Source organism: Gavia stellata, chromosome 30, assembly GCF_030936135.1.
Source record: "Gavia stellata isolate bGavSte3 chromosome 30, bGavSte3.hap2, whole genome shotgun sequence".
NCBI classification, from domain to species: Eukaryota; Metazoa; Chordata; class Aves; order Gaviiformes; family Gaviidae; genus Gavia; species Gavia stellata.
The window spans coordinates 4,457,142-4,473,530 of NC_082623.1; the positions used below are offsets into that span (position 1 = coordinate 4,457,142).

The following is a 16,389-nucleotide window of genomic DNA, read 5'->3' on the forward strand; positions in this document are numbered from 1 at the left end:
TCGGGCGCAGAGCAGCCCCGCGCTGCGAGAAGGGACAGCACCCGGCTTGGGAAGCGCCGAACAACTCCCGGTCCCCCCAGGAGCGAACACTTGCTCAGCTCAGACCTTCCACCCAGACTCTGTTTGCTGCAAATAACCAAGGAGGGAGGGAAAAAAAAAAAAATCCCAACCAAACCCATCAACTTAACCCCCTCGGAGCCGGGCTGCCACCCTGCCTGCGAGCCGGGGTTCGGAGGGCACCCTCCCAGCAGCACGGCATGGCTCTCCAAATGACTCTTCAGGGCTAGCCCGTCACAGCTTCCTCCACTGCCTACTCAGTGTAATTACCGTCAATTAACTCGGGGTGAGTAATTATGGAGTTGTTACTTCCCTCTCCTGTTCATTTCAAACAATGTCAAATTCTTCTCCCCGTCTGATCTCGCAGCCAAGCCGAGGCAGTATGTAGGGCACCCTGATGATTATCTGCAGCACTTTCGGAGCTGCCCAATGGGTATTTTCTCTCTGCTTGTTCTTAGCCGTCAATTAAATGTCTTTTAAGGGGAAAGGTGGGGTCTGGGAGGCACCTGGGCTGGGTGACTGCGAAGGAGGCAATCGCCCTCGTGTCTCAGCGGCGCCTTTGCAAAGCTTCTCATGGCACAAGGAGAAAGATGCTGGTTCGGGAGAGGCCTGAGAGGCGGAAAGGAAGGAGCTGGTCCCCAAAGTAGGGAGGAAGGGGCTTGCCCTACTGAGCTGAAGCGCAGTCCCCACATCAGAGCAGTTCCCTGCCAGGATTTGGGGAAACCAGTTCACCCGAAGCCTCAGGAAGGCTCTTCCTATAGTTCTTGGAACCACTGGGTAAGAAAAACACGTCTGGTTAGTCCCAGCGAGCCCATCGGGGGAGCATCTGATGGGACCCTGGCACAGCAGGGAGCGATGCCACAGTCCTGGGCATCGGTTCGCCCGGGGAAGCTCCATTTCGTGGAAGAAATGCTTGGCTGCAAACTGCGGGCCAAGCTCGTGTCCTGCCTGTGCCGTGGATGTGGCTTGAGGACCGCACAGGCGAGAATGTGCTCAGACCCCCACGCTTGCAGCCCCGGGGGGGCTCAGAGCACGGCTGGCCAGGATGATGTTATGCATTAGCTTTTTGCAAGACTGGGCTTTTTGCCTGGGTTTGGGATGAACAGGGATAGCGTTACACCGAGCCTGCCTGGCCCAGTCGGGTTACGGTCACGCCAGGGTGGCCGGGGAGTTGCCACCCTTATAACGTTCCCATCTGTGAACCCGGCTGCAGAGCTAAACGTCAATCACCGCCCGATTAACGACCACAGGAACTCCCGGGGCTTTGATGCTGCGATGCACCCCGAGATTGGGGAGGTCACGGCATGACACTGAGGGAGGCAGCTCCACTTCTCCTGCCTCCGCTCTGCCTCCACAGCCACGCGGGGTCCGCACGCTGGAGCCAAACCACGGCGAAGAAATCCCGGAGCTTAATGCTCGTGGGCAAACCTTGGGAGCACACAAGCAGCTCGGTGTGGTGGTGCTTCATCTCACGGAAACGCAGCCTGGGAGCCAGGACACGCCACTCCTCACCTAAAATAGGCATCTGTGGACAAAGCTGCCACGTTAAACAATTTCCATCGTGGTTTTTTGGGGGGAAACCCCCATAGCCAGCCCTGGCTGAGAGATGGCTTGCGGCACGTGTTGGCTCAAGGCAGAAATAGTTTTATAAAGTCAAACGCGGCAAGAAGTCTGCTCCTAAGCTGTCCTAATCCTATTTCAGCGCTGGGGGAGGCACTGTCGGGAGAACCATGGTGCTCCTGGAAACAATGGGTCCCCACCGCTCGCAGATGGGGTTTTCTTCACCGGGAGCAGCCTCTAACCTGAGTCACAGCTCACACGCGGTGTTAATCCCCAGCACAAACATTTTGGGGACCCGGGTCTGCGAGCGGCTCCAGGCACTGCTCCCGAGACGCTGCTGAGCTCTCCCCATGGTACACCTTTCAGGACTGAGCTTTCAAAACCAATGCCAATCTATTTATATAGATGTGAAATAGAAATCTTAAGAGAACCAGAACCGAACAAGCCCACCCTGCAGTCCCGGGGTTAGGACCTTGTGCATGGCCCTCACCTTCCAGCCCAGGGCAAAACCTCTCCGATGGTATGCGGGATCACGGTCCACGCCAGATAAGCTCATCTGATCTTAAAATATTTCCTTCCTTCTCTAGTAATCTCAGGGGAGGGATGCATTTCCCTGCCCATACATATTCTCAGGGTCCCCCTCGCTTGGCCATGGCAGTCACAGGGGACCCACTCATCAGACACTAACATCAGAAAGGAGGAGCTGGGGCAGCCCCCAGGGTAAATAACGCTGAGGATCTTGGAGGGCTTTGTAGGACCTTCAGCCAAGAATCCTGAGCAGCTCCAGGCTCTCTTCTGCCAGGTAAATAAATCAGCTTTTATTGCTTTCCACAAGAGAATTTTTTTCCCTATTTCTTTGTATCTTAATCCAATGGAAATTCAAAGGGGAAATACCAGTGGGGCTTTTTGTTTTCATTTGGTTTTAAATCCTTTTAAAAGCTCCTTGTTCACAACCACCCAGGTTAGGAAGGAAGGGGACAGCAAGCAAGCACACACCGAGGTTTTCTTTGCAAAAACACCCATATTCACTCTTTCTACTGATGGTCTCACGGAGGCTCCCACAGCATCGGGTACTGCCACCTCGGCCCCGTGTCCTTCCTTTAGCGGGGACACGGAGAGACAGGGAAGCCACTGGTCTCCCATGGGACCATCCTGAGAGCAGAAGCCCATGTTAGGGGCAGCCCTGCCCACCGGTGGGGAAAGGGATTTGTGCCGGGACCAGGCACAAGGAGGAGATGGAGAAGAAAGCCCAGCAGATTTATTTGCCATAGCAAAAACTAGCCCCAGCACATCAGCCGTCTTCTGGAGACGCGTGGCCACTGGGAATTCCAGGGGCACCAGGTCACCCTTGTGTGCGAGACACTGGTTTGGGCAGAAGGATTTTGCTTGCCCACATGCCAGGAGCAGCCCGGCACCGCCGTCGCCACGGAGCAGCCACCGGCAGCCACCTCCTCCTACGTGCCCGCAGTGCCGAGCCTTCGCTTCCAGCCACGGTGGGACCACGCAGAGAACAAAAGGCAAAGGGAGCGAAGCATGAAGAAAAGGGCTGGGCTGGGTGAGCAACGGCATGACTCTGGCACCGCTGCGGCTTGGTTGCGGTCAGAGAGGACGTCTGACCCCGGCTGCTGCCTGACACCCAGCTCCCAGCCCATCGTGGGTGACCTGCCCTGCCGAGGAAGGCGAACGAAGGCTGAGGAAGTTTCCTGCGTGGAGCCCTCATGGGTCAGATGTTAGGAATGCCACAAAACTGGGCGTTTCTGTGCAGAAAGGGATGGTTATTGCACTTGCCCCACATTTGCCCGTCCCGCCCTGATGCTCGCTCCAGAGCAGGATGGCACACCACCTTCGGGCCACCGCGGAGGGGTGGGTGGGAGGGGGCTGCACAGGGGGACCCACTCGGCCAGAAGCGCCTTGGGGTGGCGGTGGCCCCGGCAGCGTTGCTGGCTGCGAGTCCCACACTGCCGTACGGTTCTGGCACCATCTCCTGGACAAAAGCTTCTGCAGAAACAAGACCAGAAATGCAGTTGCAGAGCGAGTCGGCCAGGGACTTCACCCGGCCCATGATGCACCCCGAGATGCGCGTTGTGCCCCCTCCTCAACTGTCAATAGACAACAGCCTGCCCCCCGTAACTTCAAGCTGTCATCTCCTTCCTTCCCTTTACTCCACACGCTGCCCATCCAACTGCTCGAAGACCCCACCTGGGAGCCAGGCTGGGGACACGACGGTCACCGCACCACCGTGCTTTGCAATACCGGGGCAGGCAGGAGCACACCGCTCCCTCTTGGCTTTCCCAGCTCAAGCGCAGGGACCAGTAATCACCTCAAGCGAGAGGGAGCTGCTAAGCAAAAAAGCCTAATTGCTTCGTATTCTTTATGTCTGGTTGTAAACTGCTTGTAATTTGATAGATGGTGCCAGGGAACGCCGCTGCCGGGAGCGCTGGTGGGTGCCGTGCCGTGGATCCTACCATGCTGCTACGCTGCAGCCCGGACACCCAGATTGCAAGCAGATGTTTAACAGCCTTTTATCACCAATCTGAGTAACACATTTACCACCAGGCACGGCAACCCACCGCTCCCACATCCACCCCGAGAACGCCAAACCCAGGAAGGGCTCGTTACCATAGCTCCCACCAGCCGGCACGGGAGGAGGCATGGAAAGGTGCCAGCAAAACATCCCCCCCAGCTCTAGAAGTGAAATCTTTTTAACCTGCTCTTGCTTCCCCTTCGCCGGAAGCCTTGCTTAACCTCAGATCTGGCCTAAATTCTCTCAGCAACCTGAAACAGCAAGCCTAAAACAAGAAGCCTGGTGTGTGAGAAGGAAAGGGGAGAAGGTGCCGAATCCAAATGCCCCCGCGGGGTCTTTTCTTCTCAGCACAAAGTCCCTGCGAGAGACCTGGGACCGTATCCCAACTGCTCGCAGCCGAAGGCTGCTCTTTGCATGCAAAAGGGCGGCAGTCGGTAGCTATTTTCTGTTTCTGATGAGGCGCCTCGTCTCTCGGTGACGGGGAAGGAAGCTAGCCAGCGTTTCCCACGGGGCGAGGAGCAGCTCCCGCCGGGCTGTCACGCAGCAGTGGGGTAGGAAGAGCTGCTCCAGGGCAATGTTAAACACGCTGCTTCCATTACACAAACCTCCACAGACCCATCGAGCATCAAAGCCCTATTTCCCAAGCAGGGCCCTTCTTTGCTCTGCACCTATCAGTTATTCTTTGTGGCAGCTACCTTCCCTGAAGACAGGCTTTTAGATTTAGCTTAAGATAGCACCATCCAGAGCTGTCCAGACCGTACCCGTGACAAAGATAGCAGGAATTTATCTTCAACAGCTTCGTTTTACAGCTGGTGGGCTAGTGCAAACCAGGTTTGTCCCTCGAACAGTAAACCGTGCTGAGAAAGACCTCCTTCCCCACAGCGCTTCAAAGCTCCGCGTCCTGCCTGCCGGAGCTGGGCACCCCAAACAGCACGTTTCTACATCATTTGTTGGATTATTGCGGGTTTTTTTTTTCCAGGAAGCAGCACACCTAGCGATTGGAAGAGGAAGAATGAAGACAGTTCACGTGTCTAGCAAAACGCCGCATGTCATCCTGAAAACAAGAGATAGGCAAGGAAAGCAATGAATATCCGACACGCTCCTACACAGCTGGGGCGGCTACAAAGCAGCCAGCGTTTTTATTGCTAACAGCCTTAGCGTGAGCATTAGCAGGAGGGGCAGATGGATGCCTCCTACTAATGGGCTCTAATCCTTTATACCCTCAAGACTAATGGACAGCTTTTACAAGACTTCATTTCCCCCCCCCCCCCCGCAACACACACGCTGAAATAAACCTTGGATTATATCCGAGTTGCAGCCCGTCAGGTCGGGGCCGTGCGGCTGCAGAGCAGCAGACTCTCCCTGGAATTGCAATCACGCTGTGAGTCACAGTGTCATTGCCTTCTCCTGCCTGCTGGTTTCAGAAGAAACCTGCTTTTGTGGGACCAAACCAGCTCCGCAGCACTATTAATTTGCAAATGGCATTTTAGTGGACGCAGTCAGTAGTGACTACAAAAATAGCAGCTTATTTACTCCCCGTGTGCTTTGCTGACAAACAAGTTCTTAAGTCCCGTGGAGAAGACACAGCTACCAGAGCAAGAACAATCCTACTCTATCACAGATAAATCGTCAACTAAACTCCAACTGCAGACCTCAGTGCTGATAGAATAAAGAAATCCAGCAGGATTTCTATGTTCCAGATGGCATCTGGATGCTCTGCCAGATACATTGAAGCTTTCATTCAGCACACTAACTGTATTTCTTTAAGCTATCTCACTGAATAACGAGAAATTACAATGTTCATTTTTAAGGCAGGTTTTACAGCCAGCAGAACAGGTGAATGTGACTTTTTAAAACCACTGCGGTTCATAATTATTAATGTTTACTATGTTCAGCTTTGCTCACTATTTTAAACAGAGTATTGCAGGAAGTTCAGACGATGTTTTTCCTGGTCTAGTCCAGCACTTTGCTACACATACAGAAACATATTCTTACAGAAACAAACATACATACTCTTATAGAAACAAACAAACATACATACTCTTACAGAAACAAACATACATACTCTTACAGAAACAAACATACATACTCTTACAAACATACATACTCTTACAGAAACAAAACATACATACTCTTACAAACATATATACTCTTACAGAAACAAACACTGCCCAATGGTGTTTTAGAGATGCCCAGACAAGATGCAAGCACAGGGTGAAACATGGCTTGTGCTGCAAGACAGGAGCAGATAGTCTATAGCACCATTGCAGTGCTGAGCTCTAAGCAGCACTCTTCTTTAAGGCATAAACTAAGTAACTTGAAAGCTCTCCCCCCAAAACGTTGCTCTGGAAGAGGCCTGACCCAGCCGTGGCCCTTGAACTCATTCCAGAGATTCCTATGCCATGACCACGTCACACGCGGAGCATTAGCTACTAGTGACACTCATCACCGGTATCCTATCGCTGCTCCAGGGGAAGTTAGTCAGCAGGGATTTGGCTGAGGCCAAAATCCTCTGCCCAGCCAGGCCAGCCTCGCCCCCCAGCAAGCCCCTGGGAACCCCTGGAAAAGCTCATCTGTGCCTGCAAACCTCTCCAGGCACCTTCACCCCTTTGAGATAGGACGCCCACGTCTCGTTGCCGCCCTGGTCTGTGCCCGCAGCAGCGTGGAGCTTCCAGCCTCCTTCTTTCCACCCGGCAAAGAGCCACTGACCCAACCAGCCCCAGCCCAGGGGCAACAAGGCCCTGGGGAGCACCCAGCTCCTGCGAGGCATTTTGGCTTCATGCTCATGGAAGACTGTGCCAAAATTATGGTACTGCCTAGTCTAAAAAACACGGAGTGATAGACGCAGCTTTACAGAACATGAAAATCCTTCATTAAAAATAATTTTGTGGATAATGCTGTGCAGAACTAAGTGTCACTGGGCACTGCCACCTTTCATGTATTCTGAGCTCCTTACCAAACATTTTACTCCGATTCATTAAAATGTAAACAAGGGAATAAAACATTCACTGCATTATAGGTCAATGCTACATGGCAAAACACAGGGAAGTGCTCTGGCTCTTCTCTAATTAAAGACAGAATCAGATGTTTGACACCTTCGAGTCACTTCTACTCACAAGGCAACGCCTCAAATTTGTTTCAGTGCAAAGCCTAAAAATACTTTAAAAAAACCCCCTGAAATACCTTCAAAACCATGTATTCATATTTAAAGTTATGCTAATCAAGGAGCAAACTAAAAACCAATCTCAACTTCAATTAGGGCAACAAAATGTTTAAATCCTTGCTTCCACCAAGCCAACCCCTAATTTGAATACAAGTAATTGCACTTGCACACTTTGTATTTCAGTTTAAAAGCTTCATGAGTACACGGAGCCCTAACGATCACGCAGAGTTACTGGTTCGGAAGGGAAGTCACAGGAGTGCCTGCTTCTAGATTACCATCACCTCCTCTGAAACACAGAACGTGATAAAAAAAATTAATATCCTCCTAAAGCTAAACACACATGCACGAATTGTGCTTTCACACAGCTACCCGATGTCTCCTCTAAATTCTTTCAAAGAAAAAGAATTTGGCATTATCTTGCAAATATCTTTATTACAATTTACAGATTAGTTCTGAATAGTTTTATTATGTACAGAAATATAACTTTAGATATAAAAACCCAACAAACTCGACACAAATCAATTAAAATCTGTATAAAGCCAATGTTGAAGGTTTTCTAACTTTCTCTAAATTATACAAAAATAAAATCTGGTAATTACAGTTTCGATTTAAAGTTCAGCAAGTGTTATTTTTACTGTCTCGCTCAAAGCACTTACACATGTACACATCCTGTATGACCATTTTAAGAGATGCGATAAGGAAAATGGTGACAACCAAGTTTAGCTTCCTTTTAAGATGATGTTTATGGTGATGAATTTAGTGTTAGTTTCCTGTCACATTACACTGGATACTTTGAAAACATGAGGGTTGAGAGGGGGAAAAGCTTACCCAAGCAGGTATCTTTCAGTGAGAATCAGCAGTGTTAGAACAGAGTGCATGACACACTGCAAGTTGGAAAAAAGTAATTTCTCAAATGTTAGAAGGACTTTGGAAGTAGCAGGTTCTAATCTAGTTTACATCCAATTTGTCAATCCTGTTCGCTTCCAGCTGTAGCCTTTTCCAAGCTTCTGCAAACAGTGGATCGGTTTTTGCAGGTGTTAAGTCACACCACTCTAAAGCTTCTTACAAGCACCAGTAAACCAAGGGAGTTGTCCAGAATAACTGAAGCACCAACAAGTTCTCCAAGATCGAAGAAACTAGGGGAGACATGGAAAAATGACTCTAGTGTATTTTACCATGAGCAATGAACAGCATTTTTGCTTTCCAGTCACATTTGGACCATAAGTCAACAAATTTTCTATTGTAATTCTACATTTATCATCCTGCGTGCTTTTCCTAAACTAAAAAGCAGAACACCTGTTATCAAATATGACACAGGAAAATGAACTCCTAAAATTTAAAAGTTATTTCACAGGATTTGAAGGCATGATTAGAATTATGATTTCACAACTCAAACTATCTTTTGTAGGAAAGGAGAATCCAATTCCCTTTTTATGCCATGGGGATGAAGAACGACATTGCTGCATTGCTTCCAAGTAGCCAGTCTGTAAGGCTGTATTTTAACTTTACATGACAACTCTACTGTAGTTCATGGTTAACCCTCCAAATTTCATAATTGTAACACTTCTAACTTGGAGCAGAGAAAGGGAATTTTTAAATTCAAGGAACAGACTTCATGCAATAAGAATAAAGTATAAACCCAAAAACTCTGAAATTTTTGAGAAAGAATTAAAAGTAACGGCCAAAAAGATGGCACGATAAAGCAGAAAAATCAGTAAAGCTCTGTGAAGCTCTTCTGTACCTGTGATTTTCTTTCGAATTAAAAATTGAAGTCATTACTGAGATGACAAATCTGAAGTACTTTAGGTTTCTCCCTTAAAAAAGGGAAACTATTCTAGTCAGCTGAATGAAACAAGTAGCAAATAATTTATTCACACAACTTTGTGCCAACAGATAGGAATTCTTTGATGTTTGGTATTTATTCCATTGCATGACCTCGTACCTGCTTGGGTAACAGCCACACAACATCATTCAGGTCCAAACACATATCCAAATGGTGCTGTTTTTTTATTTTTGACTGAAACAACAATGAAACATTTTAAGTTAGGAACATAAATAAGGAGTGTTTTCCTTCCACCGAGGACCTCAACTTTCACCCCAAACGTGAAATGTTATTTTGGTACCAGATGAACAAAAGTGCAGACACATAGAGGTATTAATACTGGCTTTTGGTGAAGAACACAGATTTGTAGCCTTAGATTTCCATAAGTCAAAGATAATTTTCCTTACAAGTACCAGAACAAGTGTATCGGGTACAAGAAATATGAAGAATCCTCCACTTCAATCCATCTTCAGAAAGCAGAATCAATTACAGCAAAGTTACTCTAAGATTAACTAAAGAACTAGGGCCTAGTTCCCTCTGTGTGGCTACCTAAATTCAAACTATCAGCCATAGCCTTGATAGTACCTTGAAGCTTTAATCATTGATCAGGATGAGGCCTTCCATTGCCCTAAAAGCAAAGAGGTTTGGTGCACAAGCAGCCAACACCCTTTGGGACAGTACTGGATAAAGGTATTTATTTAAATAAAGACAAACCAAAGGGCTTGTAGTGCACCAGAGTTCCCCTGAATCCCCCAGTGTGCTAGACTGAAATATTAAGACATCAAAGCGTCGCATAAACACTCAAACATTAGATTACATGCAAAACTGGGATCGTAAAAGGAAGGAATAAACTATCTGCTTTGCACAGTAAAGTTAACGTTATTAGCTAACAAAATTTTGAGACTTTTGTACAGGTTAGAGAAAATGGAGAACCACAAGAAAGTAGCAGATACCTCTAGAAACTTTAAATCAAAACTGCAATAACTAGGTTCTGAGGCCCATAAATATTTCCTTCAAAATAGGTTTTGCTTTTTCAAAGTGCAAAAATCCAACTTAATAGTCACCACTTCTCCACATACGGCAGACAAGGCATTTTTGGAATGGATTTAACCTAAAGCAGTCTGTTTCTCAAGTGTTACTTAAAAGGAATGCAATTATACCACCCTTACCCTTGATGATACTCAAAAGGTTTTGTTTGGATATCAAAATGGGACATAGGTATATTCATTGGCTGAATACCAAACTGGGAAAAAAGTGTTAAAATCCCACTTCTCTCCCCATTTCAAAATAGCACATGCAGCTGCCACTTCTTGTTTTGAAGATGTTCATGAGTGCTTAGGGTCACACAACTACCAAATCTTTTAAGGTGCTAGAAGAGATCAATGCTCTTGTAGTAGGTTTCTTGGAGTCTATTAAATACTCTTTGTCTATGCTCTGTTGTGAAGCAGTATCCTATGGCTTCTTCTGTTTCTTGGATACGTTTCTGGAACCTGCATCCATCTCGTGCAAGCTCTTCCCAGGGTCCTTTACGATCCTCCTCACTGCTTATGTAATACTCGGTTACTTTTTCAAGGAAGGTTACCTGGAAAAGACAAGTCGTTTAGTAAAGTGTTAGCCAAACACACATGCAAAAGGAGCTTGGTATTTATTTGCACATGTGATTTTTTTTTTACTATTTTACTATTATGCCTAAAATAGCAAAAAGCCTGAGATATGCTACCAGTTCATGCTAGGTCTCTGCACCACCTAGGCCAGAGTATATTTCACCTCTCAGCTTTAAAAGCAACCAGTTACTGACTTCTCCCTCTACCAAAAGTAGTGCTCAAACTACTACAGTTTCTAAACTGCGGCCTAAGAGGCCTCTTTAGGTTGATAGCAGATCACACAACATTCCCTGTGAAATAACACCCCCTGACATCAACACTGGGTTATAACCTCATATGGTTCAAGCAGGTTACTCAGTAGGACATGCCAGGACATTCACTTAAGGCTAGAAATACGCTACCGGCCAACATCTCCAATTACTGAAGCTTACATAATAAAAAGGAGGAAGAATCATTGTTCTGTGGAGTAAGCAATCATGTGAGTCAGCTCGTACTTCAGCACCAGGAAAAAAAAAATAAAAAAAGAAATCACACTATGCTACAAATAAGGAAGCAACACTCATCACTATGTGAACAGAACAAACCTATCTATTTAGAGCTGGTATCAAATTCCAGTGTATTTAAGTTCATGCACGGAAACTCAGTCGAAGTCATGGCACTTTAAAATACATATAAAAACTTTCCCTCTTTGCTACTTTTAAGAACTGTTAAGCTATTTTAAGAAAACAAAGAAACTTACAGGCTCAGGATCGAAACTTGACAGTATTTAGACTATTTCTATATTAAGGATTTAAGTCTTTCTGTTATTGAGCAATGAGCAAAAGCCAGACTATTTCAGGCTCCTACTGAATTATGTATTGCTTTTCATTTAGCTGTACAAAAGGCACAAAACTGAAGGACAAACTAACTAGCTGTCAGCATCCATCAGCTCTCAGACTAGGACCGATTCTTCAAGACAAGCCAAACACTGTTATTACAGACAACTCCACTGAATTTGCTGCAGGACGGCTACTTCTGGAAGGTCAGAAAAAACGTGGGGAGGTACGAAAAAACTTGCTGCTCCATTCCTACGTTTTATTAACACAGAACCCTAGTTTCACACCCCGTTCATGCTAATGCAATGAGGAGTGTAGAGCGAGACTGCTTTTTGCAGTAGAGCTATCTTCCGACCTTCACAGAAAACACGAAGATAACAGTTACAGAAGAGATGACCTACAGGAATAATCGGCAGTCGAGGATACAGAGCCAGAAGAGACTGGGTGAAAGCAACCTCTAGAAGTTACCTAATTCTAGCGCAGTGATCCCAAATTACTGCCAAGTTGTCTGTGAAAGCAGGGGCATCAGACCCCACATCTCCTTGCATAGTATCAATGCATTGCTAGCTCAGTGAAACAAACCACTCCCAGGTTTTATGACTTTACAAACACGAATACTGCTGCTGTTTGATTGCAGGATGCCAGATAGGAAACAGCATTGAGCAGGATGAATGACTTGAAGATTTCCTGGGAATACCTCGGTCACTGCTCTGCAATCTCTGCTCTGTTTTGCAGACGGGCCTAATTAAGTATCTGCTTTCAAGCAGACGGAGTTGTTACATCAGCCTATCCCTTTGTGAGTTTCTACCTTACATCCTTTTTACATCAGTCCAAGACACCCTTGGGCACAATTACTGGATTTTGTAACATCAAGCTAAATATTGCGTCTAGATCATAGTTCTTTCACCATGTCAATAGATTACACAGAGTCAAACAACAAATTAGTAAAAAAAAAAATTACTATGGTTAAGTTTACATCCCTGACACACAACAAGATTTTAGGTCACAGCAGTATGAACTTATAGCAGGGTTCGTCAGTGCCACCTTACAGCATTTCACGCAGATGCTGTCACTTACAAAGGCCCTCTTGCAGAAACTGTTTGAGTATTTTCCATTTAGATTAAAATTAATAGTTTATCCTGTGTGAACCATTAAATGCCACTTGCTCTAGCAAAAGCAGGTATGAAGTTACCTCCAAGTGAGGCTCTCAATTAAAGGAGCAAGCAAATCCCTCCACTGTAAGAATGCTAAAGCAAGCATTATACAGCTTTTCTATTTCGATAACTTGTTACACTAGTGTATTACCCTGGGACCTGGTATCACAGCTCGTACGAATGTTTGAAGTATCAGGCAAGATTCAGACATTACACCCGAAAAGCCATCTTGTACATCTGTAGCACCATAAAACTCCTGAGAAGACAAATTTGTTCATTACTATTTACCGGAATCCTAGCACATGTATTAAGAAGTTTTTTATGGCACTAACTCCTCATAAACACATTACATGTCCAGTTTGTGCTCAAAAGCCCAGTTCCACACTACATCCTTTTAATAAACGACTGCTGAATTATAATGGTCTCTTAAATGAACATGGGAGTATTACTATATTCTCTATTGAAACTTCAGTGGCTTACTGCAGCATGTGTTAACCCACAACAGAAGAGTTCTTCCTACTCCAAAAGACATTTGTAACTCTAACAGGCTTGTCACAAGTCCTAAAACGTTTACAATGGTTTAAGTCTCGATTACACTACGTGCACACAAAGGTCCTAAAATACTTTGTCAACATTATTCATAACACAAATGGGTACTTTCCAGAGGAAAAACTTAAGTCACAGTTCTCATGTTTCTCTGATGACGAGAACTACATTACAACACACGTACAGAATGAAAACTACGTCTTAAAAGGAAAATTTAACTTCAAGTCTAGAAAAGAAATGTGAAGAAATTATCTGCCCTGTGTCACTGAATTACGAAATCTACCATCACGTGTAAAGGATGAGGCACGCTCATTGCAGTCAAATAATTAGACCATAAGCTCATGGGAGCATGATCTGCCTACTGCTGTGGCTGGAATCCTGGCACAAGTGACCTCACCCACTTTGTGCAATGTGGGTTTGTTGTGTTTGTTTTTTTAAGCATGCCCAAAACACAAAAACATAAATGAAATATATACCTTTTTCCGCTTGGTACTTCTACATTTCTCATCAGAAAGAATGCCATGCTGCACAAAGTCAGTGACCTCACAGTTATGTTTTTCCAATTGCACCCGACAGACAGTTAAGTGACTATGCTCAGAAGCAACCAAACACGACCTCTCTGCTCCTTTCAAACCAGGCGTCCCTTTTTTCTCTGCTGTTTGAAAGGCTGCCTTGAAATTCAAAGGATTATATGGATCATCTGAGGTACAGAACGAGTTCCAAAGTTTCAAGTTCTCTGCCTCATCCACACTGCTACAGTCCCATTCGTCCTCCTCTTCAGAACTAGGGTCAGGAGAGCCCGAAGACTCCTCTGCCCACGAAGAATCTTCCTCCTCCTCCTCCTCCACATCCGACATATCCTTTCCCGGATCGCTGGAAGATGTCTGAATGGTGGCTGTGAAGTTCTGAGGGTTGTACGGATCCAAACTATAGAAGGAATTCCAGAGATGAAGCCTTTCCCCGTCCTGGCTACTGGCATCTGAATCTGAGGGGAGCCCTTCGCTATCAAACCCGTCGTCGTCATCATCATCCCAGTCTTCCTCATCATCCGCACTCTCCTCCCCACTGGAAACTCCCCCTATAATATAGTCTATTAATTTATTCGCACAGGCAGGTCTGGCTGAAACGGGAAGGTTTTGCTCTATTTCGGAGTCCTCATCATCCTCTTCAGCCAAGGCTTCCCCCTCAAGTGGCCCCTTCTCAGCTGAACCCCTCAACCCCTCCTGCTCCAAGGGACCACCTCCAGGTTGTCTCCCGGCGTCGCTCGGCTCCTCGGGCCGCTTCAACTCCCCGGCGTCACACCGCTGCTCCCGCCGTCGCCCTATCTCTTCTTGACAAACGCCCTTGTGCTGCTGCTCCTCCTCCAGGCTGTGATAGCCGTGGTCCGGGTCTGGCACGGCCAGGCCACCGCTCGCCAAATGCCATCGCTGGAGAAAAGCCAAGCGCTTGCTGCGGAGGAACTCAACCTCCGGCAAGCCGCCGCGGGCAGGGCAGCCTCGCCAGGCCTCCGCGGGGACCTCGGCGCGCAGGGGCTGGGGCAGATGGCTCTTGCCAGAGCAGCAGGCCTGGCCCTGCTGCGGGCCCAGCACGTACAAGTCCACACGCGGTACGGGGAAGGACACCAGGCTGCTTCGCACCAGCCCGGTTCCCCAGAGGCCCGGCGGGGGCTCCGGGCCGCCCTCTCGACCCTTCTCCAGGGGCTCCTCCGGCCACGGCAGCGTCTCCTCGACCCAGTCCAGCGAGGCGGCCGGCTCCGACAGCAGCAGCGGCGGCTGGGGGCTCTTGGCAGGCGGCTGCCCGGCGGCGGGGCAGAGGGCACTGCTCAGCGCTGGGCCGGGCAGCAGCCGCTGCAGCAAAGCGGGAAGCGGGGAGAGGAGCTGCGACATCAGTCGCAGCCAAGAGAAGGGCGGGCTCGCCTGGGGCGAGGCGCCGGCGGGGGCCGCGCTGGGCCCGCCCAGCTTGGGCCAGGCCGCGGCGAAGCCCAGCCGGGCCCGCCCCAGGCCGGGGCCGGCGCGTTCCCGGCCGCTCGGCTCCATGAGCGGCGGCGGGCAGAGGAGGCTCCTTAACGTTCCCAGCGGTGCGGTCGGGCCTGCGGAGCGGCGCTCCGTCGAGGGGCTGCGGGGCGGCGGGCGGTAGGCGGCTTCCCTCGGGTACTCGACTCCATCCTGCTGCGGGCGGTGACACAAAATGGCGGCGCGGGGGCGAGCGCAGCGCCTCAACCCACCCGCGACCGGCGCGAGCCCCGAGGGGCGGAGCGCACCCCACGCGCAGGCGCCTGCCCGCCTCCTTATCGTCACAAGGCGCCGCCACCACCCATTGGGCACCGGCGCGGCGTCGCAAGGTCCCCGCCTCCCGGGGGGCCGTCGCCAGGGCGGAGGCCCCGCCCCTCCCTCCGCGTGGGGATTGCATCAGCCGGAGGGCGGCGGGCGCCGCGCAGCAGCGCCCCCCCTGGCGGCGCGGCGGGTCGCAGCGGGGCGGCCCCGACGGGGCGGCCCCGACGGGGTGCCCCGGTCCCGGGCAAGGCCGCCCCAAGCGCGGGCAGGGGCAGCTGCCCGGCCCTAGCGAGGGGCTTTTTGGGGCCGCTCCACCCGGCTGCCCACCCCCCGTTAGTGTTAATCACCTGTTTGTGGGTGCATTTCGTCAGTCCACGGGGTAACGGTGGCCCCCCGTGGTCAGATAATTACTGGGGAGATGAGTTGGAGGGGACGGGGTCTCCGCGTGTGCCAACGGGACAGTGCCTGGGGACCGAGAGAGCCAGGTACCAGTCCCCCCCAGGGCTCGGCCTCCCGGGCCCTGGGGTGGGCAGCGGTGCGGGCAGAGGTGCAGGCAGGGCCCACACACCACCCCATGCATTTCATCTCCTTTATTTTCACGCCACCATGTTACAGGCAGGAGGGTCCCGACGGCGAGAGGGTGCCAGCTCCAGCAGCCCCAGCCGCCGGCGGGGCCAGGCTGCTTCCCCCCCCTCCACCTCCCGCTAGATACAATATTTAAAACTTTTAATATAAAGGTTAAGTTCATTATTCTCGATCCTGAGAAACATTTTGTCCGTTTACGGAGCTCTCGCTGTAAACAAAGCACCACAGGCACCAAACCTGCACCGCGGCGCAGGCGTCCCCGGCTCCGGGGCTGGATGGCAGGTGA

General features: G+C 49.2%; 1 protein-coding gene across 1 annotated transcript; it reads right to left on the reverse strand.

The window, feature by feature from the left end:
* Window positions 1–7,761: 7,761 nt before the first annotated feature.
* On the reverse strand, window positions 7,762–15,281 carry PPP1R15B (protein phosphatase 1 regulatory subunit 15B). The gene is made up of 2 exons (XM_009809067.2): window positions 13,722–15,281; window positions 7,762–10,708 (listed from the first exon to the last, which is right to left on the reverse strand). Exons 1-2 carry the CDS (start codon window positions 15,279–15,281, stop codon window positions 10,496–10,498), a joined length of 1,773 nt encoding a protein of 590 aa, XP_009807369.2. The 3' UTR covers window positions 7,762–10,495.
* Window positions 15,282–16,389: the final 1,108 nt, after the last annotated feature.